This window comes from Orbicella franksi, chromosome 5, assembly GCF_964199315.1.
Source record: "Orbicella franksi chromosome 5, jaOrbFran1.1, whole genome shotgun sequence".
Lineage (NCBI taxonomy): Eukaryota > Metazoa > Cnidaria > Anthozoa > Scleractinia > Merulinidae > Orbicella > Orbicella franksi.
In genome coordinates, this window is record NC_138149.1 from 5,322,968 (window position 1) to 5,345,911 (window position 22,944).

The 22,944-nt window shown below is 37.5% G+C and overlaps 3 protein-coding genes across 4 annotated transcripts; 2 read left to right on the forward strand and 1 right to left on the reverse strand.

Moving 5' to 3' along the window:
- The first annotated feature begins 24 nt into the window (after positions 1 to 24).
- On the forward strand, positions 25 to 10,440 carry LOC145486443 (disks large-associated protein 1-like). Its single transcript, XM_081465116.1, has 6 exons — positions 25 to 238; positions 786 to 1,368; positions 5,252 to 5,343; positions 5,787 to 5,861; positions 6,549 to 6,632; positions 7,401 to 10,440. Exons 2-6 carry the CDS (start codon positions 1,074 to 1,076, stop codon positions 7,638 to 7,640), a joined length of 786 nt encoding a protein of 261 aa, XP_081321242.1. The 5' UTR covers positions 25 to 238; positions 786 to 1,073; the 3' UTR covers positions 7,641 to 10,440.
- Positions 10,441 to 10,512: 72 nt separating this feature from the next.
- On the reverse strand, positions 10,513 to 15,538 carry LOC145486458 (LITAF domain-containing protein-like). Its single transcript, XM_081465131.1, has 2 exons — positions 14,935 to 15,538; positions 10,513 to 13,780 (listed from the first exon to the last, which is right to left on the reverse strand). The coding sequence occupies exons 1-2, from the start codon at positions 15,246 to 15,248 to the stop codon at positions 13,672 to 13,674; spliced, it is 423 nt and encodes a 140-aa protein (XP_081321257.1). The 5' UTR covers positions 15,249 to 15,538; the 3' UTR covers positions 10,513 to 13,671.
- Positions 15,539 to 15,738: 200 nt separating this feature from the next.
- On the forward strand, positions 15,739 to 20,870 carry LOC145486439 (GDP-fucose protein O-fucosyltransferase 2-like). 2 transcript variants are annotated; one of them, XM_081465110.1, is made up of 4 exons: positions 15,739 to 16,489; positions 17,631 to 17,697; positions 18,572 to 18,878; positions 20,470 to 20,870. In XM_081465110.1, the coding sequence occupies exons 1-4, from the start codon at positions 15,816 to 15,818 to the stop codon at positions 20,745 to 20,747; spliced, it is 1,326 nt and encodes a 441-aa protein (XP_081321236.1). In that variant the 5' UTR covers positions 15,739 to 15,815; the 3' UTR covers positions 20,748 to 20,870. The 2 variants fall into 2 exon arrangements, with proteins under 2 accessions (XP_081321236.1, XP_081321237.1); XM_081465111.1 differs by lacking the exon at positions 17,631 to 17,697 and adding an exon at positions 17,744 to 17,810.
- Positions 20,871 to 22,944: the final 2,074 nt, after the last annotated feature.

Genomic DNA, 22,944 nt, shown 5'->3' on the forward strand with positions numbered 1-22,944 from the left:
CCATCGTTTCCGCTCCAAAGAAGACAGTTTCGACGATTCGTTTCAAAACTTCTGGAGCTCTCGTCGTTATTTGCAATTTGCTTAAGAGGTCAAACGAATAAGGCTGTTTTGTAAACAGTGCAGACTGTTCGTGACATCGCCCAAGATTAAAGCAAGAGGCTTTTTAGACGGCATGCGGTCTTCTGCCGGTGCAGGTGGCGTCTTGTCGTCGTAAACAGCTTGGGAAGTCGAGCGTTACGTGAGTAAAATGAAGGACAATGGGCCGTTAAAATTTCCAAAACCACTTATAGTTTATTCCGACACCCACGACTCAGATTGCTACAGACCTGAGGACATCTTGAGGTCAATGGACGTTAGCTATATATGGAAATTTCTGTAGCTTTCATAACCCTCTTATATTTTCCAGTTCGCCCTCCTAAAATTATTTTCGACTATCGCTTCCCGGAATTTTCGAGTTTTGGTAAGAGTATAATTACTCGGCAGTTAAGTATTGACATAAGTATTACAGTTAGTAACCTTTCTTTACAGCTAACGTCGAACGTCAAGCCTTTTTCGTGTCAAAATAGTTTGTTTAATGGGAAAATTCTGCATGCAATAGGCTTAGAAACGATGTTACGTATAGTTGTCTCGATCCAGTTGTCTCCCATTAATCAATGTTGTTAAACATTTTTTAAACCGTATGGTGGCGTATACTGCCGCAGCTGAGTAGCCACATTGTTTTTTAGGTTTGTACGTCTTTCAATGTGATAAATTATTCACGGAATTATCTCATTTCTCACATGCAGGGGTCTGAGCCGCAAGACCGGAATTCCATAGATCTCCCTTCACTACAAGTTACGAAACGCCCGAAGGGAAGTTGAACAATGCAGCACCCTTGAAAGTCGTTTATTGGCTTCACGTAGGAAAATTTTTGCCGTAGTATATTGGGTCACCGAATTGTACAAGCCATTTTAGAACGTGACGCATTTTGCTTCTCGCAATCCAGTCGTCAATTTTAGTTTATATTTCTACTCGCTTCGTGTCGTCTCGTGTCACTGAGCGTCGGCAAATCGGACTTTGTGTGGCGTGAGAAAATGAATAATAGTATTCTAGTGAATGGAAGTCAGCGATCAGAGTTGGTAATATTTGTGTCCAAAGGAAAACGGTATGGACCTATAATGGCTTCTGTTCCTGCGAACAAGGAAAATGTCTCTCCTGAGAAAGACATGGACTGTTTGTCAGACAGTTTTCAGAAGAGTCTCGCCTTGAATCACGTCGAGAAAGATGGGCGCTATTTCCTCGATTTAATGGATAGGGAAAGCGAACGATTAACAAAGCTTTGTCAAGCTACAGAGCAAGAGATGGCGAGTAAATCACTACCAGAAGATGGTAAGAAATCACGAGACAAAAACTACTATAAACATGTACAATGAACGTCTATGAATTTGCTTGCAGGTGTAAAATACATCCAACTTATTTAACCTCTTCATTGTTGCTTGCTAAGCCTCATGAGCTCATTTTAAGGGGAAGGTGTACTATATTCGACCAAAGGAAAATTTTTTTGTCGTATTTATAGCTCTGATGTCTTTTTGTGTTTACTCTGGTTTTACCAGTGCTAATTTTTTAGCTTTGTGGTTTGGTCTTTTTAATTTTCCAAACAACCCAATTTCTTGGTATTTATTTTGATTCTGGGGAAGAAATAACCCTCCAAAAAAATCCTTAAAAGGAAGAAAGATATTCACAGATTAATTATTGGGTGGCAGAGTATTGTAGCATTATAGTTTAAGCTGCTATAACATATTCAGGACAACTGATAACTGACATTTTGACTGAAAGTAACTGAGAATTTTTCCTAATATGTACTCAGCAAGCACCCACATTTAGCTGCCTTCACAAGAGGCTTGACATGCTTGCTGTAAAAAGTGGCAGATATCATGTAAACTATTTGTATGCACATGAGGTGATGGAAGACGCAGGAGAGTTTCAGTGGATAGAGGAAATTTTCCAAGTTTAATCAGCTGTTTGTGTCTAGAACTATCCACACCTTGAAATGTTGGCACAGTTGTATTTCAACTAAGAACCAATGTAAAATGTTCCAAAATGAGGATTACCTATTACAAATTCATTGATAAATGTTCTAGCTTTTTATAGTTTGTTTCCTTACAAGTTTCAGTAGTATTAAATTTGAGGTATTTTGTATGTGGCTGGAAGGGAAATCATAAATAGAAGCAAATTATTTGATTTATGCAAAGCTTCATGTCATAAATGTATCCATAAAAGTGTCTTTCTGTGATTTTATGTTAAAAGACCTTAGCAAAAGATATTGGAAAAAAATCTCAATTTATCTCTAAGCAGACTTTAAGTTTTTATGTTGCCTCTCTCGAACAACTTGAAACCTGAGGGCTCACAATGACACACAACCATGCTTATCTGCTGATGTACTATTTTTGTCACTTAGGTGTTTATTTTGTGGCAAGCATTTCTCACAATATCACCTAAAGTTGGCATGAGCTTAGTATTTAGCTACCTAGTAGGCCATGTTACTGCAAAGTGTTACTTCATAGCTTTGTTTTCAACATGGAATTACAATTCAACTTGCATTATATAAATTTATGTTAAAAAAGTGATAGAGATAACAACATGAGAAGTCCACTCCAATTTTGTTGCTTTATATAATTTGCTTGCTAGAAAGTGCACCAAGACTTCACACCAAACAAACTATTTTAAGCTATCAATGGCAATCAATTCATGACGTGGTCTTTTTTGTTAAGATCCTATTAGTTTTTAGGAACTTATTGCTCACAGCTAGTATTTGGAATATTATGGTTGTTGGTAGCTGAGCTTTCAGCAACTCTAATATTCCCGATACTTGTTTGTCAACAGGGTTAGAAATTAACACTTTAAAAGGAAGAAGAGATGCCACTATTGTACAAAAAATATTGTACATAATAGGAAGTAGAGAACTCTTAGGCCAGCTCAATAGCTCATAGGCTTGTCTAGTAAGTTTGTAGGTCTAGTATCCTTTAATAGGCTATTATTTTTGCCATGATTCAGTGAATCAATATTTCCTGTTAACAGGTTAGTAACTTTTGTATCTACTGTAGTTGGTCAGCTTGGAATAACTCAGTGGCCAATTGCTGGCCTACTACAGTCTGATTTGCTACACAGCTACATTCATAGACACCTTCTGTCATCTGATGGAGACTTCTTGGGAGTGACACAGTCTTTGTGCATTGTGGCCAAAAAGTTTTAATAAATAGAACTGTCTATTAGTGCCATCAAAAATAGTCAGTTGGCTTTATTAGACTACTCTCTAGGTCTCTTGGTGTCTCGGTTTCTTTTAATAACCATCCCATAAATAGACTTGTATTGCCTCATTGAAAAATTTTTGACCAGTCAAAAGGACTTCACTGTAGGAGGCTTGTTCTTTTAGTAACAGTCAGGCATAACAATACGAAATGGTTCCCTTGTGTCAGATTATAGGTTCCCACGCAGGGAGGCACTTTTCTAAATATCACTTATTCAGAAGGCAACCTTGTTTATATTGATTTTTGATAGTTGACTTGTTGCTTTGTCCAGTGCCATTTATCTGTTGTTACATACAGGGTTTGTATGGGTGATGAAAAAGCTGGAAAGTCATGGAATTTTATAATAAATTTCATTTTTCAGGTCTGGAAAGTCATGAAATTGAAGTGTTGGTCATTGAAAGTCATGGAAAAGCAATATACTTTCTGGGAATAAAAAGGCAAAAAGATCAAAAGTTGTAAATTAAAATAACAGACGAGTCAGAAAAGCAGCTTTAATTCCAGTAAAAAAATAAACACTATCTCGCATTCTATGCATCGTAATGTGGGAAAATACCTTGAATAATAGATTGTTTTAACAATACCTTGAGTACAACTGCTTAACATAGGTCATGCAAAACTAAGAAAGGTCATAGAAAGTCATGGAATTTTAACAGTTTAATTTAAAAGAGCGCAAACCCTGTACACACCTCAAGCTCACAGGAGAGAAATTATTGCTAATAAGCGTCCATCGTTTTATTATGAAAATAATAAATATGTAAATAACATTGATTTGTCATCATGACCAGAATGATACGTGACTTGCTGTTACATTCTGAACCTTTTCTAATATCTATATTGCATGTGTGTATGTAAGGATATGAGGTTCCATCAAAATATCTTTTTTTTGGTCAGAAGTAATTTAATTTTTAACTGCATGTAGTGGAACATGCAGGTTATTAAGTTTTGCGATTATATTTGTAGGAGCATATTTTCTGCAGCCTAGTGTTGCTATAGGGCATTGAGGACAACATTAATCATCATTAACCATCTGAGTACAGTAAATTGGAGGCCAGTAGTTCTACAAAGTTATCAGTAGACTCTTTCTTTACTACTGTCTTCTTTCAGTTATGATAGTTCACTTTATATCAGAGTGTCTGTTAGGCCTTTCCATCTGTTCAACTAAATCTGTACATTGCCTCTTAATCCAAGGTAGTGTTGACCATTTTTTGATGTTTTTTTCTCTATAGTTTTAAGGTGCTAACTATTAAAGGTGCAGTATTTTTTGAAAACCAAGCACACAAGTATTGTTAAAATACTTGAAAAGCTGACACTCTTAGCATATTTCAGACCAAAATTTATCTATTTTTAAACATTCTTGACTATGCATTTTGTTGCCCAGTTTCACACTTCAAGAGGTTTTTCATTGTGCTTTTCATTGCTCTGATTACTTATGGTCACTTCCTTTAAAGGGCTGGGTACCAGGCAAAATGACAACCAGCTTTGACGACAATTATTTTGCCCCCCTGGTTTGATCAATGTCAGAGGTTTTTTCTTAGAAAGAAGTTCAGTTTAAGAATATTAGACTGCAAGAGGATTGTTTTCTTCTTTATAATACCAAGACAGATAAGCTGAGCTTCAAATCAAAAAAAAGGAAACTGGCAAAATTCAGTATACAGTTCACTTCGTCAGTCATAGGCACTAAAGCATCTCCCCCATTCCCAATACCTTGGTTACTTCACTTCTTTGAACTTCAGGTGAAGAGTAGTTTTCTTCAGAATCAAGACAGATGATTTGGTCAGTGTGCCAGTGATAAAATACATAGTTACACAGTTTCATATCTGAAAACAATTTAAACATCTTCCTTACGTTTTCATTTATAGAAAACAGCCTTTAGGCAATACATTTTATTAAATTTAAGAGGGAATACACTTGTAGTTTTTTTACATACAAGTCATGTGCTGTTTGCTTTGATTTCTTTCTTAAAGCTTGTGGGAAAATGCGGGCAGCCACTGGAAAAGCCAAGCTCTTGGTAAACAAAAAGTTTAAACAATTCAAAGGACTATGTGATACAAATTTGGTAAGGTTCTTTTACTAGAAATAAACATACGTCAATTTAAGTATCTCGTTCCATATTTTTCCAATACCCCTTGAATAATAAGAGCTTGTTCCTAGATCAAGAGTGACTAATCATTAACTTCAATGCAGGGCTTAAAAAAAATTTGAATTTGTGCTTGCCCTTCAGATGAGTAACTCTCAAATTTCGCTTGCACAGGGCAAGTGAATGCTTGTTTTTGTTTTGCTTTTTTTGACTTGATTGGCAAATGTGTTTTTTGGTCGGGCAAGTGGTCATAAAAAGTTGGTTGCCCCACAGGAAAATCTACTTGTCCCAGACGACTGGACTGCACTTTTCATATATATAATTTAGTTCTTCTTTCTCAGTAGTTTTAACCAATGTTTAACAGCATGGGTAGCTTAGCTTCACTTAACTGGAAGCAAGTAATAATTTTTATCTTTTGTTAGGGCATGGGTGAAACAAATGGTAGAAGACCAACAAATGGAGACCTTGCGGGATTCTGGGATATGGTCATGATTCAGGTAATATCTTTTACATTATGGCTTGGTTCAGTTAGCAGAAGCCAAGCCCTTGACTTTTTGTGCAATGGTCAATATTATACTGACTAAGCTTGTAAGGATATTCCTCATTGTTTTTCTCTGTATGTCTTTTCTTTCCCTAGCTCATCATACATCGGCATGAACATGAATCCAGGCATTGCGCAAAAGTCCATTGTATATAGCCCTAGTGTAGGGGAAAAATAATAATCTGAGTCTCCTTATAGGAGTTAGTATGCAATTTTTCAATCAACAATGAAATACTTCAGGTTTTTCTGGTTGGAAATGAGTACATGTACAATTAAATCAAAACAATGCATCAAAAGTACCATTTTTAAGCCTTTGAACAACCAGTTTATTTTCAAGTATGATTTTGGTTCGCCATCTTGGTTCATGTAACTGATCATGTGGGCTGAAGGCTCATGTTATTTGTTCCTTGTAGTCCTTGCTTTGGTTTTAAAAATAATGTGGCGTTACAGATCAGTCACAGATGACGACTAACATTGACCCCCTTCAAGTTCCTGCAGAGCTCCCGAGGCAAAATCCCAGTAAGAACACTGACACTTGATATATTAACCACCAACCCCTGTCAGGAGCCCTAGCACTATGCTTTCCTTGTAGTTTGTATATAAACTGACTGATATCTCCCTCATTATTGTTTTCTCATGCAAGGTCGATGATGTAAATAGCATGTTTTCAAGCATAGATGAATTACGTAAAAATGGTTGGATACAAACGCAGCCTCCTCCAGATGAGGTAATTGTCAGCTACTACATCACTGTGCAGTGTGTGGTTTTCTACTGAATGTTCATCTCTTGGTCTCAGTGGTCCAGAGGTCTGAATTAGAGTCTGAGGCCTGTCGGGCCCGAAAAGCCAATTTTAGTTAATCGGTATTTAAAGACGGAGAGATGTATACGCCTGAAATTTCTTGTATGAAGAGAACCTCTGTTCGTATTAAGAATATGTGAATAAAACAGCTCTGTAGTCGAAAGGTTTGAGATTTTGCTATGGCTTTTCGGGCATGAAAACTTTTCGGAACCTTCAAGAAATGGGCCCCAGGTTTGGGGTCACTGTGTTGTGTCACTCTGTTGAGGTCAATGTCTTGACACAGATTAGTAAGGTATCCATGAGCCAGTCTAACCTGTAATGCACCATACTTCCTTTCCTGGAGTAGAAGTAATTACAGTCACTTCATGGCATGATATCTGAAGTTAAGTGCTAGCCTTGGTAGGCCATCTACCATCTTGGTCAGAATGAAAAAAAAAGAGAAATAAAACCACCCCCCCCCCCCCGAATAAATTATGAACTCACAGTAAAACTGAAACATGCCATTTTTTCTATCACTGAAGTGGGGGAGAGGTGGCCAGGTTAATTTTTCATCTGCAATGAAAAAAAACCACCCCTTCCTTGGAATCAATAATGAACTTGGGTTAAAATGAAAACTGCCACTTTTTTCATCATTGATATGGGTGGAGAGTGGGTCTTAACTTGTAATTAATAGAAATGTTTGCTTAATGCCTGCAGACCGATTTTTCTAAACGATCATCATTAACCCGTCAGTCGTCGCTTTCAAGGCAGTCATCTCTGGGCAAAGGCTCAATAAGACGGCAAAAATCAAAAGAAGAAGTAAAAGCTACTGAGGCTGAACAAAGAGCGGCTGCAAGAAAAAGATTAGCTGCAGCAAAACGGACAGCAAGACAGAAAATGCTGCAGAAAAACAAATCTTTGGATGATGTTGAGATATTTTGTTCCCCAAAAAAGTAAAGCTGTGGACCATTGCTTAAAGAGTATAGTTTGAAGAAGCATATTTATGGAAGAATTTTTAAATTGAAGTTAGAAGCTAGTAAGCTATTATTATTCAAGGATGTTTTCAATTGCCCAAAATAAATAATATTAAAATTCAAGATAAATCTAACAATTAAATTGTAAAGCTTTCAGTCTATCACACAGGAAGTTAACTTATTTTCATTGTTTATCATCTCCAGACTTCAAAACTGACATGTTTAGGTTGAAGGGCTATTAAAAAAGGGCTGAAAACTGTTATTCCAGCTATTTAAATAAAAGAAACTCTTCGCATGTGAACACCCTGCCATATTTGTTGTAATAAGTGACATTTTGTAGAAGTAAGTGCTCTTTGGCAGCCAGTCCTTCAAGCCATTCGATTATTGTTTTGTTTACGATAACTGAAGATATCTTATGGAACTTTAAACTGAAAGAAGGCTTTTAGAGTGATTTTACCTAAACAAACAATACAAAACAAAAGATGTAGTAAGGCTGGGCACATGTGTAGCACAAGTGCAAGCATAAGTGTGCGCGAAACATCATAACTGGGACGCATGTATTAATGGAAGTACAAGGAATAGAAAAGTTTCATTCTTTTATGTCTGCATATTTGAAACTGCGACCATTCTCTTAGGCTATACTTGTTTGCTTGCACTTGCAATGCCTGCATAAACCAAGCCTTAGGAAGTAACATTGTGCTTTACTCTGGGATCTGTTTCAGAGGAAATTAATCAGTAAAATCACTCTAATTGAGTTCATAATTATTGTAAATATCATTGAATTTGGGTTGAAAATATGCTGCTTCTAATAACAGTTTTAGGTTAAATTTAATAAGTATGAAATTATATGTATTGCTATTAACCGAAAACAACTGTAAATTTGCTATTTATTTTTTGCTGTAGTTGGTGGAGAAATGAAAGAAATTTTTCTTGTGGTGTTGAAGTGTTTTGACTCTAAGTCAAAGTTTGTCCTCAATATCATTTTATCATACAGCTTGTATTTGTAAGGATGTCTTAGTGCATAGAATGCTCAACTTGCTGTGAGCATATTTTATTAGATGAAAAAAGAAAAGTGTAAGCAAAGGAATAAGAGGTATTACTGTATTTACTTGAAAAAGGGCCACAGTCTTTATAATTTTTTTTTTAATTTTTGATGCAGCGCTTTTTCAATGTGGCGCTTGCTCAGTGGCATGCTTATTCAAGGTTGGTGCATTTTAAAAACTATAGCAACAACAATCAAAACTAAGTTTATGAAAGTGGTATTCAAGTACCTACATATGGGCACAAGTGCCTTCAAATAAGCTTTGCTCTAGAACCAAAGTAATTCAAATAAAGGCTGTATTGTTGTTCCTGGTATGGCACTTATTCAAGGGCATTGCGCACTGATCTTTTTGCCGTCATGTGCAGGACTCATTCGAGGGCGGCTCTTAATTAAGGCCAGTACTTTCTCATTCAAGTAAATTCACTAATCATTTGACAGAGGTGCCATTTTAGATAATATTTTATAGATTAAACGATTTGTAAATGCTTAAGGGTGTTAGTACCAACAGAAGAGTTTTCAATGCAAGGCTTATGAAAGTTCGATGGGTGTTCTTAACAGTTGTTTTGAAGTTATTTCTTGTACATAAAGTAACAAAAAGATTTACAGAGTTTAGTGAGAAAGATCTCCCTTCACCCCCACTCCACCCCACCACTTGCCAAAACAAACTGCCAAGCAGTTCCTTTCTGTGGATTTTGTTCTCAAGAAATACTGACTATTTAAGGAGAATTTGAAAACTGTGCTTAAAATTTTTGTCGCCCATTAGTCATTAAGCAGATCTAGGTTGTCAGTAATTTGAGAGGCGTGTTTTAAGTGTATCACTACATAAAATGTTGTCACTTACAGAAATGATTGTCCGGTATATTTTTATTGAAAGAAGTTTGATCGTTTTTCACTGCCAAGAATGGTTCAAAGAAAGGGACTGGTTCAATCTCCTAATTAAGTTAAAAGTTGAGGATTTAGTATAACATGTAATCACACCTCTAACTAGCCCAATATGGAAATAATTGGATGAAAAAACTCCAGGGACTAACAGAATAAGACAAGGCCACAGGCTGAGTCTATTTTAGCAGTCGGGAATTTTTTTGTAATTCTATTTTCCCAAATTGGACTAGAATTTAATTGTATTACCTAATAATAATTTATTGTTATTTTGGGCTGATGATATAAATACCTGTGTTATTGGCAATTGCTGGAATAACTTATTGAATTCAGGTTTGTTAATAATTTATTATTTATAATTGTACACTAACCAATAGTATTGTTTGAACCTTTTTCAGTTGGGCTTGAAATTTACCAGTGAAGATTGTTATTAGAAGTTTTATATCAATGGTAATTTTCCATGTATGGAAAATTTGACACCAAGAGTAGAAGTGAACATTTAAAAGTTGCATTCAACAATTTTCCATGTTTTTTTTTTTTTGCGCTGTCATGTAAGCAAACATTGTTAAAGTTCATTCATGTAATTTTTGAAGACATTTCTTTTGACTTCCTTACTGTTAAATTCTTTGCCTCAGTTGAGTTTTAGTTCAATTTTTTTCATTCTAATTTATGGTTAAAATTAATAATCCTGAAAAATTAGCAGAAGTGCGTGCTTCATTAAGAGTGCTTATGAACATCTAGATCATGTTTTATTTACTGTTCTTTTTTGAAGTTTTAATTCTTACAACATTGGAATCATGAGTCACAAGATAACTTTTATCTTTATAGGTGGAGAAGAACAATAAAGGTGTTAGAATTGGTACTCTTCCCTTTGTCTTAATTCACAGTAAACGGTGTTAGAGAACAGGTACCTTACTGCTAGTTTGGTTTGCACTCATATTCTAATAAGTTGAAGACCTTGTTTTGTAAAATTGGCACCTTCCAGTGTAAGTTTCATAGAAAACTAAAACAATGAAAATGACAGCAGAAAACAAATTTTTACTAAAGGTGCTCTGATTCGTGTTCTTGGTAACAGACTGACACTACCTTAAACTGAGGCGATTGTGGGGAGTCTTTTTGCGTGCTAATGACAGCGGTCTCTTGTGAATGATATTCCCCCAGGCCGTGATATGATATTCCCTGATATTCCCTCCATTGCAAGCTAGTTCCAGCTCTATAAAACTGAGAATATGAGTATGGCCTAATAGGAACTGTCCAAATATATTCAGGGAGACAACTCTATTTTATTTTGACATAAGTTAAGCGTGCAGTGTGAGGCCAATGTACCAGTTTGACTAACGTTTTTACGTCCTTGTTGCTACCCAATTCGAAAAATGTGATGATTCATTTGGGATGTTACGGTGATTGTTCTTTATTTTTTATACGTGCTCCCATGTAATCAGTGCTTGTGGCAAATTTAACCTTGCAAATGAATCATTGCATGGTCTGAATTGGGCTGCAACAAGGATGGTAGCTGAATCTGTCTACTTGGAATCACGAGTATGACTGCTCCTTGGATACTAAGACCATTTTACAGTTATCTGTTCAGTGACCTGGCCTTTGAATGGCAGCAAAGCTGGATGTGACCTTGTTTTGATACAGACCTCACTGCTTTTGTTGTGTAAATCAAGTTGTTCTAATGCTACCAAGGTGCATTTACATGACCATTCAAAGGCCAGGTCACCAAGCAGACAACTGTAAAATGGTCTACTGTATGACTCAAGCTCCTTTAACTCCAATCTATGATATTAATCATCCGGGATAGGGGTGCTTTTACTTTTTAGGGATTAAAAACACAGTTTTGGTACCTGTTAGGGTGGTCAGCCTCAAATGGTCCACAGCAGGAACTTTTGTGGTACCGTTTAGGGTGTTGAGGTGAAAAAATTTGACAGAAGACAATGTGTTGTTTTAGAATTGGTACCTCAGTAGTGGTGAAAAACATTTCAAGCCACAGCTACAAAACAGGATCTTGGTACCTCAGGGATTTTTTTTCAAAATTTCCTTTTTATATGGGAGTTCCCCTGGGTCATAAACATCCATTAAGAATGAATAATAGACATTTGTATGAACCATTTCTGACCACTGAGCCACTAAGAACTCTTAACAAGCTTGGTCGTTACACTTGGCTCAATTCCCAGAGACCCAGGTGCTGTTGTTATTTTCTGATGACCGTGCTCTCTTGAGTGTAGCTGATTGTCATTTTGTTAATATTTCAATGCACTGCTTACTTCACATATTGCTGTCAATACTAATTGTGAGAGAGCCTTTATAATTCCATCAGTTTTGCAGAAGACTTTCCTAGAAATTGAGCTGTGAACCGACTCCAAAGGGTGAGGGACTACCTTCAATAACAAATATCCACTGACAAAACAAACCAGAAAATGACAATCAAAGTAAGTAAATGTTATTTTCTTGAAATGGAGCCATCGTGGAAATTTTTCGAAGCTCCTTGGTGGATGCAAATATTTGAAAAAAAAAACAAAATGGAAAAATAGAACTTCGCTCACCAAACCCTCTGCAAAAGATCTGGTCAACTAAAGGCACTTCATAATTTAAGCCTATAATGGGAAAGTTCGAGTTCCAATGATTCAAGTGATGCATTAGGTGGTTTTACATCTTCAATGGAGGGAATATTTTGTTGACCCATGAAAATCACAGACAAATTTATTCTCTGTATACCACAAGCATACCAGGCAATTTTGGACAATATCTCCTGTGAATAAATAAACAATACCTTCCAATTTGGCACTAAAATATGCTTGGATATTTGCCTGTGGACATTACCTGTTTTGCAAAGCAGTTTTCTGAGAGCATGGCTCAAGGAAAACTGTGAGGACAAGGACACAAATCTGAGCATATTTTTGCATCAAAATTATGGAAACATTGTGTTGATATCTACCCTTCAAATTTTTTTGTGTTGTAGACAGAAATTTACCCATATAATGTGGCCCGAGTCACAGACAATCTACACTGCTGGTATATGTGAGTGTCCAGCTGCACCGCAGGTTAATGTAATGAAGTAATTGTTGGTTACAATGAAGGTTACAGCTTGCACACTTAGCAACTTTCAGAAATTGCAGACAGGAGTGTGGTAAATGCGCTCCAGATCGTGTAACCTGGGTTTCAACCTTGGCTGAGGACATTGCGTTATGCTCTTAGGCAAGACACTTAACTCTCACAGTGTCTCTCTCCACCCAGGTGTAGAAATGGGTAACTTTAATGCTGGGGGCAACCCTGTGAAGGACTAGTATCCCATCCAGGGGGGAGTAGAAATACTTCTAGTCCTTTCATGCTACAGAAACCGGGATAAGCTCCAGCCTGGTGAGCCTCTTGGCTTGTATGCAGACTGTGTCAGGGGCCTAAGGTTAGGTATTTTATAACGGAATGAGTGTAAAACAGTATGGCTCTAACATCTTCATAATTTGTTTTATCATGGGAGACAAAAACAGGATACTAAAAAATAAGAAGCTTGAGTGAAACGCATGTTTATTTCAGCCCAAAGCTGCATTCATGCATTAAATAACAACATGTACTTAATATATGCAAATATACATCTGACACAAGCCATGGGTTAATCATTTTTAACTGCACAACTTCCATACTGGTACATTCCTGATCAATTTCATTTTTTCATTCTCAGTTAGTTTCATTTCAACTACTAACTACTAATCATTGACCCCCTTCTCCCTTGATTTTTTTCCCTAATTCTCGCCTTGACTAGAAGGTTATGACGGTAGTTCACTCGTACGGGAATGCTTGCTGCTCAGGCTAAGCAGCATTAATCAACAGGTTATATTGATTAATAAAGAAAGAAAGCACAACTTTTGCAAAATAAGCAATCATAGAAAACGTAATTGGCACAGTATCTTTTTTCCTGTTTTTTTTTTTTCCATTTAAATTTAAAAAAATGCATTTGTTAAGGTATGTATAAATAAACATTTCTGAAATTCATTTTAGCTACTGCTATAAGTGCATCGCCAAAGAAAATATTTCCACAAAATGTGCATGCTGATAAAGTGACAAGCTATAAAGGTTAAAATGTTCCAGTGTGCTGTTACACCCGGCGGTAGACACCCACTTGGTGTTTGCAGTTAGGACAGTTGTGGAGAACGTCCTTCAGGGCATCAATACAGAATGGAATCAGACAACAGCCAAGCCAACCACTACAGTAAAAACAACAAAGAAGAACACATTAGAATTTTCTATAAATTATTATACAGGGACCAAGGAGACTTTTCAGGCTACAGAGAACTGTTCTGAAAATTACAGCAATGGGCCCTTGGATGGTCTCAGTAATGTCCTACAGGGTTCGCCATGGGAGGTAGTGGTATACCAAATTAAATACCTGAAAAGTAAAACCCCTTATGCTCAAAATTTGCCCTCAAATTCATGCAAAACACCAAAATTTGGAAAAACAGGGTATACTTAATACCCATAAAAGGTCCAATTGCGGCATCAAAATACTGTGTTCTTTAAAATTTAAAATCCCCCTGTATACTGTACACCCAAAAACCCTAACCCATCCTAATCCTACGCTAAATCTCTAGCAGCTTTCTTCCTCCAGGAATGCTACAAACAAAAGCTATCTTAATTTTTTTTTTGAAAACGGTTAAAATATGGACTTGACATGTGTTACCGCCTTTAAAGTGTGTGTCAATATCCATTTCTTGCTCACCTGCAGGGTAACAGCAGGTGCCACTAAATTGTATATATGTTACATTGGGAGGAACGTCTAAGCTGAGCCGAAAATAAAAAATACGCCATTCTATTATATAGACACAAATGCTTCACTGTTTTACTCACTCACTACGCTTGTTCATAAATATTGTCTTTATCACTGGAAAATAAAATTAAATTCATCGCTTCGTACCTCCGTGGATAGTATAAAATGTCCTCTTCATATTTTTTAATTTGTAAACAACAATGCAGCACGCACTGCTCAACAGTTTCATTGGAATCATTGGCAACGTACTAAGGCTTCACCCACAGATTCCAAAGACTTGTAGAATCATTGTTGACAAGTATCAACCTGGGTTGATATTGGATTAAACAGCACGTAAACTTGTAAGAGCTTACGTTTTGCTGTGTTTCGACGTTCTAGAAGTGCTCGATCTTGCTGGAGTCTTGAGGATAAAGTAAACGATCACTGGTTCGTTCAATCGTTATCTAATTTTCCGTTTAACGGACTGGGATTTCAATTTTATAAGTTGAAATCACAGCATTCGTTTAGAGACTAATTTAATTTGTTGTCATGGTTGTTGAATGTTGCCCAATATTTCAATCACTTTCTTGTTAAGCTATTAAACTGCAGGCTTACCCCATAAGCGCCACACCACCACAAGCGATCCAAGTCAACGAGCCAGGCTCGTATGTAGTGGCTGTAACAATGCTAGCCTGACAATAAGGGCAAGTCATGGCCACAGGGTTTTCATAGAACCCCATGCCCACCAGAAGTTGAGCAGGCTGTGTGTGGATGATGGTCGTCCCTGGTGGTTGACCTTGCACTACCGGCTGCACTGGATACCCGGGTTGCACTAGATAACCTCCTGCCTGCTTTGTTTCATATCCTGATGGACCTGGGTAAGCTGGAGGAGCTGGCTGAGTAACAGCTGGTTGTTTTCCTGTGTCCATTTTTGTAAATGAAATTGAAAAGCTCTCTCGTAGTCCGAATACGCTAGTTTATGGGTCTTCCTTCTTGACTGAAGCTTGATCGTCATAACATCGGGTCCAGTCTTCTAGCCGTGATGACATCATATTCTAAACGCGGAATGCACGACGTAAAAGTCCCGGGTTATATCATATTCCGCAAACAGAGTATAAATTTCAACTCTGAAAAGATCTTAATGGATCAGTTTTATATTTCTTACGGTGATAAATGTCATGTTATCAATTTTCTATAAGGCCCGCTACCTTTACCACTCCCCCGCCCCAACCCCTCAGCACAAGCACACGCACACTACCCTAAGACTGAAAAATAAAATATAAAACTTGAATGAAATCAATTCGTTTTATCATTTCACTGAATGTAAAATAAATAATAAAAATATCTTTATTTGTAGAAAATGCCATTCATTCGTGTTGGTCAATTATTGGCTTTCTTGACAATTGACAGCGAGCCTTGTTTTGCTGACCAATCAGATTTGAGAGTTGTTATATAATACTTCCAGCCAATACTATTTTTCCCGCGATAATACCAACATGGCGGTTGAATGGAAGTTGTTCCCTGTTTTCTTTTTAGTATTAAGTCACCGTTCAGCCGTTTTCAGCGAAGATTTGGATGACGATTATATTGCATTTGAACCTTCAAGTCAGCATGGTCTAAATGTCGATTCATTGCAAGCAAATAATGGAACACAATCACACAGTAAGAGGTACCTACTCTACGATGTGAATCCTGGAGAGGGGTTCAACCTCAGGCGTGATGTGTACATGAGAGTGGCAAATATGATGAAACTCCTTCGAGAGAAGCAGAACTGGGTCCTTGTCGTTCCACCGTGGAGAAAATTGTACCACTGGCGATCCCCGATCGAACAAAACGCGCTCCCTTGGCGAACATTTTTCGACCTGGAAAGCTTGAATCGATACGTTCCTGTCATAGAATTCGAAGACTTTGTTAAAGAAACCGGCGAGCCGGCTTTAGACGAAATCCTTTATTTACAGGGCTACGCCGAGGGCTGGAAAGACGGACATTGGGAAGAAAAAATAGATGATAGAGATTGCATTGACAGACCTGTTTACCACAAGGATGAGGACGGCCTTTATCGCGGGTACTTTTGGGGGATGGACGATGTCTTCGCGCGTAAATTTAAATGCCTATCTGTCCAGGGTACCGCAGCCATATTGGTTCCTACACTCGAAAAGACCAAATCAAGGTTGGATTATTTTTAATTTGAATTTTTTACTGACACCTTTTTTGGAGTACATTACATGTTGGATTTTGCGTCGCATTGAAGTTAAGTTATTTATATTGATAGCTCAAAGATCAAAGGGACTTGAAATGAATTCAATTCCACGTGTCAACCTCTTTGTTTTTCACTGGTATGTTATGGCTAGTCTTAGGAAATTCCCACAAGGGGTGGAAGATAACCTTAAAATAGGTTTCAAAGTTAATCGTTCTCATTTAATTCGTGTACATTTTGTGGCATTACTGAAGTTATTTTAGTCAGTGAATCGACAGACTGCTTTTAATTGAAAAATGATTGTTATAATGACTTGACACAAAAATAACAAAGAAGATTCCATTTGATTTTTTTCATTTCTATGGAATAAAAATTTTATTATCAGTGTTGAAAATTATAATTTTTTAAAAGAAAAATTTATCAAATAGCTTAAGAGAAATTATTTACTTGGTCTACATTTAAGACAATATATGGGTACTTTTTAAACAGCGAATTGAAGATACACATGACCTGTGCATTGTTTTCTTTTTATACAATTACACAAAGGTATCATACGTAGCATTTCTTTGAAACTTCATGTAACCTGAAAAGATTTAAATTAGCTACTTTACAGTTCATAGGATAGCCATGAAGGGTTCTGCTCCACCAATTTCCATTGCAGCTCTTTGCTATCTACTATTGTTATCAACTGGAGAATGTTATCTTTCATTTGACAACATGAGAGCCTGACAGAAGAGATTTTAAGAGACTCTTATATTTGTATGACAATGACGCAGTGATTTTTGAATGACCTTTAAAAGGAAAACCAAACATTTTACATTTCACCTTCATGTTGCACCATTCTTACGTGCACTAATAACAGCTTCTGATGGCTGTAATGTACACAGCACACGCTGGTTGAGAAAAACCATGGAGGGGTGTTGCTGCAATATTGCCTTTTCGGCAAAGGAAAGTGAGGTTGGAGCTACTGAAATATTTTGATACATGGACTTTTCATTTCTGGACTCCCATGTAGTCTGGATTCAAGCCTGCAGCTTAGCAATCAGTCTCCAATTAACACTTGTACACTCCACAGGCTCTCTAAAGTATTTTATTATTTTTCACTGTATTCCAGATCGGTGTTTGTAGACAGATTTGAGGAAGTGTTGCACATCATTTATGGAGAGAAGGATTACTGGGAGGTAGTGTAACTTGTGTTTTTTCGATGTTTTGTTTTTATTGTTTCAGGTCTGTGTTTGTTGACAGATTTGAAAAGGTTATGCACATCCATTATGGTCAGGTGGAGTTTTATAAGGTAACCCCTAATTTTTCAATAAGTCTTACCTGAGAATTTTAACTTTATTACTGCAAAAGATTGACTTAACTCCTCTTTATTAGAATCTTAAAATAAACCCCTGCTACCTCTTTAAAATAAATTTGAACCTTTTTGCAAAATAAGCCATTCTTTGTTGGTTTTTTAGGACACCATCCCTCAGTAGGTCAAGTCTCCCTTTGGCCTAAGTGGCCAATACTGTTAGGTGTTTGTATTGTGTAGGAGCAATCTGCTACCCCTCCCCCCTGTGTTGCATTTAAGGCTATTGCAGGTACCTCTCCCTGACAGTTTGCTTAGAAGGGTCATGATGGTGCTGTGTCCTTAGATGGGACACGTGTAGGCGTATAAATGCAAACTGATGAATTCAATGGTGGGTAGAAACTAAGCGATGGACTTGCATCCCACCCAGGAGAGTAGAGATATTCCTGATCACCTCATGCTGCTGAACCAGATATAAGTGAAGGCCTGATGAGCCACAAGCGGGTGAAGATCCTTACCAGTTCCCACCATTTTATGGAAATCAGTCAGCTTTTTCAGAATGACTCAGAAACCCAGGAAAGGGGACTTAAGGGAGTTTAGATCTTTGGCATTTTGGCACTTGTTGCTTCTGAAGTTGGTCATCATTTATCCTATATCTGCCCCTGACTATGCTTATATGCATATTTTATACCTTTGATATACTTTGTCCCAGTATTATAAGAACAAACAAGATGTTGATCAATCTGGGTTAATATTTGTCACAGGCGAGAAGAAGCCTTGTGTTTGCCAAGGACTTAAGAGAAGAAGGAGACAAATTTCGCAGAGAAGTGTTAAAATCAGATGATGAGAGAGATGCAACTGTCATGGATGCTGACTGGACAAAGAACCAGAAAAAGGAAGGAACTGCCAAGGGAGGTCCGTACCTAGCTGTTCACATGAGGAGAGCTGATTTCCTATATGCTCACCCTGATGGTGTCCCGTCACTGGACAATGCTGTGAAACAGATTAAGGAGATTCTCAAGAAAGAAAAGCTGAAGATGGTTTTCCTTGCAACTGATGCAGATAAAGAAGGTGATTCTTTAACACTTCTGGCAGCTAACTACAGTTTAATTTCCAGGAGTGTTCAAAATTCATTTTCTCATGGGAACACCAACATGTTATCAAGCAAATAAAAGAGATAAGAATAAAGGGATAAGTGAACAAAGTGATATTGTCTCAATGCACCACCAACTTCTCGGAATTGACGCTAAAAGAACTATATGGCTGTCTGGTCTTGAACTTGGGACTGAAACGGTTGAAACCCTTTCATTCTCAATAGTGCTGAAGTAAGGAAATCGTGAATGAAAGAATTTACATTCAGTTTACAGAAATTATACACAAAACATACAGCTGAGTAGTCTGCTGGCAGCCGGTTTTTCTCTAAGGGTCACTAGGATGAGTGTTTAGTCATCGTGAACACAAAAGAGCAGTATGGTGGTGGCCGAGCAGGGAAGAAGGCTGGACAAGGGCAGTATGCCGCGCCCATGTCTCGTCCCATTCCCCTTTAGCCAAAACGTCTCGCCAAATAACCCGTACTGAATTTCGAGAGAAAAACAGACTGCCAGGAGTGTAACAGCTGACCTGCAACAAATCTTTGCCCAATCAGCTTTCATTTGAATGGTTACTAACATTGGGGCTTATTATAAATTACTTAAATCTCCCAGTACGGCACAATAAATAGTATGTACCGCATGAAACTGCTGCTCAATAGCTTTCATTTTATGGTCACTCACTAAGGGTTTATTGACAAACCAAAAAGTTAGTACCACATGAAAGTACTGCTCCTGAGTAGCCTTTATTAGGGGTGGTGAATGGTAAATGCTAGACACTCAGCTAGAAGTTGTGACCAGCATTTTTCTTTGCATACCCTGAGACATTTTGACTTCTTCAAATGCAAGACTGAGACTTCAAAGTGTTTTAAATGTAAGCTTGAGAAGTTCAGGTTCTAAGATGTTCAGACATCATTTATATATAATAAAAAACAATTGGTACTTGAAGACTTTCTTGGTCTAACTTGCAAAAAAATCAAGACTGTGAGGTGAACATGACCGCTAAAAAATGAGACTGCAAGACCTGGGAAATTCGACAAAAATTTGGCCAGACACGTGGTTTTTGAAGGACCATTTGCTGCCCCTTTTATTAAATGGTCCCACACTAGGGTTTATCCACAGACTGAAAGGTGTTTTAACTGTACTATTAAGTTCAGTCTTCGGGAGGTAAGGGCTTAAAAGAGCACTTGCTGGAAATTTAACTATCATTAACCAATACTCATTGGAAGAATTTGGTTTTTTCCCTGATGATCAGAATTTCCTTTTAACTCCACACAAGCAATATTCTCTCTCTGTTGATTGAAAATATTGAACTGACAATTGAATTGAAGATATTGGTCTATCATGTAGGAAGCCCATGTTCTCCTAGTACAAAAGTTTTTCAAAGCACTTTTGCAACCAACTCTTCTCAGTCCTACACAAAATGTTTATGCCAATCAATTTGGAACACATTTTGTCAATCTGCTCTCAAGCTTTTAATATATCAAGTTCTTCAGGAATAGAGCGCACTCCAATTAGCTCCAAGCAACACTAAGAATAATAGACAACACTAACAATAATTCCTTGTCTTTCAGATGTAAATTATTTGAAGAGCAAGCTGCCCCTTGTGAAGTATGACCCTCCAAAAGAAATTTTGAAAAATTACCGTGATGGAGGAGTAGCCATCATTGATCAGTGGATTTGTGCCCATGCACAATACTTTGTTGGAACATGTGAATCTACTTTTTCATTCCGTATTCATGAAGAGAGAGACATATTAGGTTTCCATGGTGACAAGACTTTTAATTGTCTCTGTGGCGATAACAAAATTGGAAAATGTGAACAACCATCAAGGTGGAGAGTAGTATATTAAACTAACAAAACTACTGCCTAGATTTCAAATTGCATATTTTCAAGTGGGTGGGTAGCCAGTGGATTTTATTGATGACAGGAGTAAGATATTTTGTGCAAATTTATTGAGGTTATTAAATATTTTCTGGGAGATGGTTTCAACTGATTGTGGATAATTAATTATTTTGCAAAAATGAGTAAAGGAAAACAATACTTTTTTTAAAAAATTATAATACCAATGTGAATTGAAGAGATCAGATCCTTGCAGTTGTGCTTGCTATTCTTACTTACAAAATATCCGCCAAACTAGCCCATCTAGGATTTGCGGATCATGTGTACTAAAGGCATCCGCAGTCGAGTGTTGATCGATACCCGTTATTGATCCTTGATCAACACTCAATTGACATCTAGATCAACACTTGATCAACCTCCTGACTGATACTTGGCTGACATTCGGTTGACACTCGATAAACATCTAAATCGACGCTCGAACGACAGTCGGTCAATAATTGGCTGAATGTCAACTGACCCATATAAATTGATCGATACCAAATGGTATGTCTGCAAAAATTAGTGGACACTCCACCGACTGTCAACCAATATGTCAATCATGTGTCGATCAAGTGTCAATTGAGGATCGATAGAGGGCATCGATCGACACTTGACGGTGTATGCCTTTAGTATACATGATCCGAATTTTCTTCCTCTCCTAACACCCTACTTGATTAGGGAATTTTACTTTATGACCCTCCTGGGAACTTGATAACCTGTTTTGAAAGTACTTTAAAATTTAAATCAAACCCCCAAAGGAGACTAATCTGGGTGTTGCTTGGGCTTTATTTGACCCTTAAAAGACCCTAAAAGATACCACTTAAAACTTAATAGGTTCTTTTACCGGCTGCTGTTCTGGAAAGGAGCCCGCACTAGTAGACTGCACTTGAGAGACCGTTAGAAATCGAGTGTAAAAACAGAAATAAGAGCATTTTTCATTATCAGCTCATCGAGTGCAGCCTAAAAGATACTTTGACAGTTAAAAATGGCGGCATTTTGTCATGAATACCCTGAGACCAGAATAAAATTTCCTCTTGATCTATACCCCTAAGTGAGACAATGAGCATCCCCAACCCTTTACTGTGGGAGTCCCCCCCCCCCCCTCCAGGTGCATTCTTTTTGAGATTGATTTACTATTTTAAGCACTTGCAAAGACATCTGTTGAGGGCTGCAGTAGTGCTCAAGCCCTAATGGCTGAGAGCCAACCATGTTGTTACAATATGCCTGTGAGGTTATAATGGCTGAGAGCCCACCATGTGACCTGCAAATAACTGCCTACAAATAATGGTCTGGTAATGCATGTTCTTGGGCAAGACACTTCACCCTCACAGTGCCTCTCTCCTCCCAGGTGTATAATTAAGCATCGGCAAACTTAATGCCGAGGGTAACCCTGTGATGGACTAGCATCCCATTCAGGGGTGAGTTAAGTCACTTCATTCTACAGAAACCGGGATAAACTTTGGCCCAGTGGACCACTTGGCTCATAAGCAGACTCTACCCTCATGCGTAGTACAGTCTAAACATGTTTTGCTACAAATAATATTCTGTGCATGCATAATTTTAACCACACTCTAATGTGAAAAATGGCAGATATCTTCCCAGAGCTGTGGGAGAGTGAGTTAAATATGAAAACAAACTTGATAATCAAATGATAAAACAAAATTATTATTGAACTCAGTTATTGCAAAATATTGTGAATTGATCAAATAATTGATCTGCTCCCCACTGACAAATCAAGATATTTTGCTCCCCTGATAGGAACAGTTTTTACTTGTTGTTTCTATTAATAATAAAATTATGGGTGGCAGGATGCCTGTATGCAAATATCAGTGTTTGTAAGGAAGTTTGCTAAATAAAGGAGTAATCATCCAAATATATAAAGTCGTTCAAGAGTGTTTTCCACTTTCTTAGCTGTCCCAGTAGAGGACACTCGCGTAGTCAATCTAAATGTTCACAGGAAGAATCATAGCCATTGTCACTAGGAAGATGAATATGGTTCCAGGAAAGCTGGGTTATTGGAAATTTCAAGGGGGAGGGGGGTCCCAGAAGCCAAAATTTTTAACAGAATGTATGAACCAAACCTGGACTTTCTAGGAGGGATTGTCGGTGGGGGGACCAAATGTCTGTCCACTGGAAGGGTATGGATATTTTCTGGAACACAATGCACA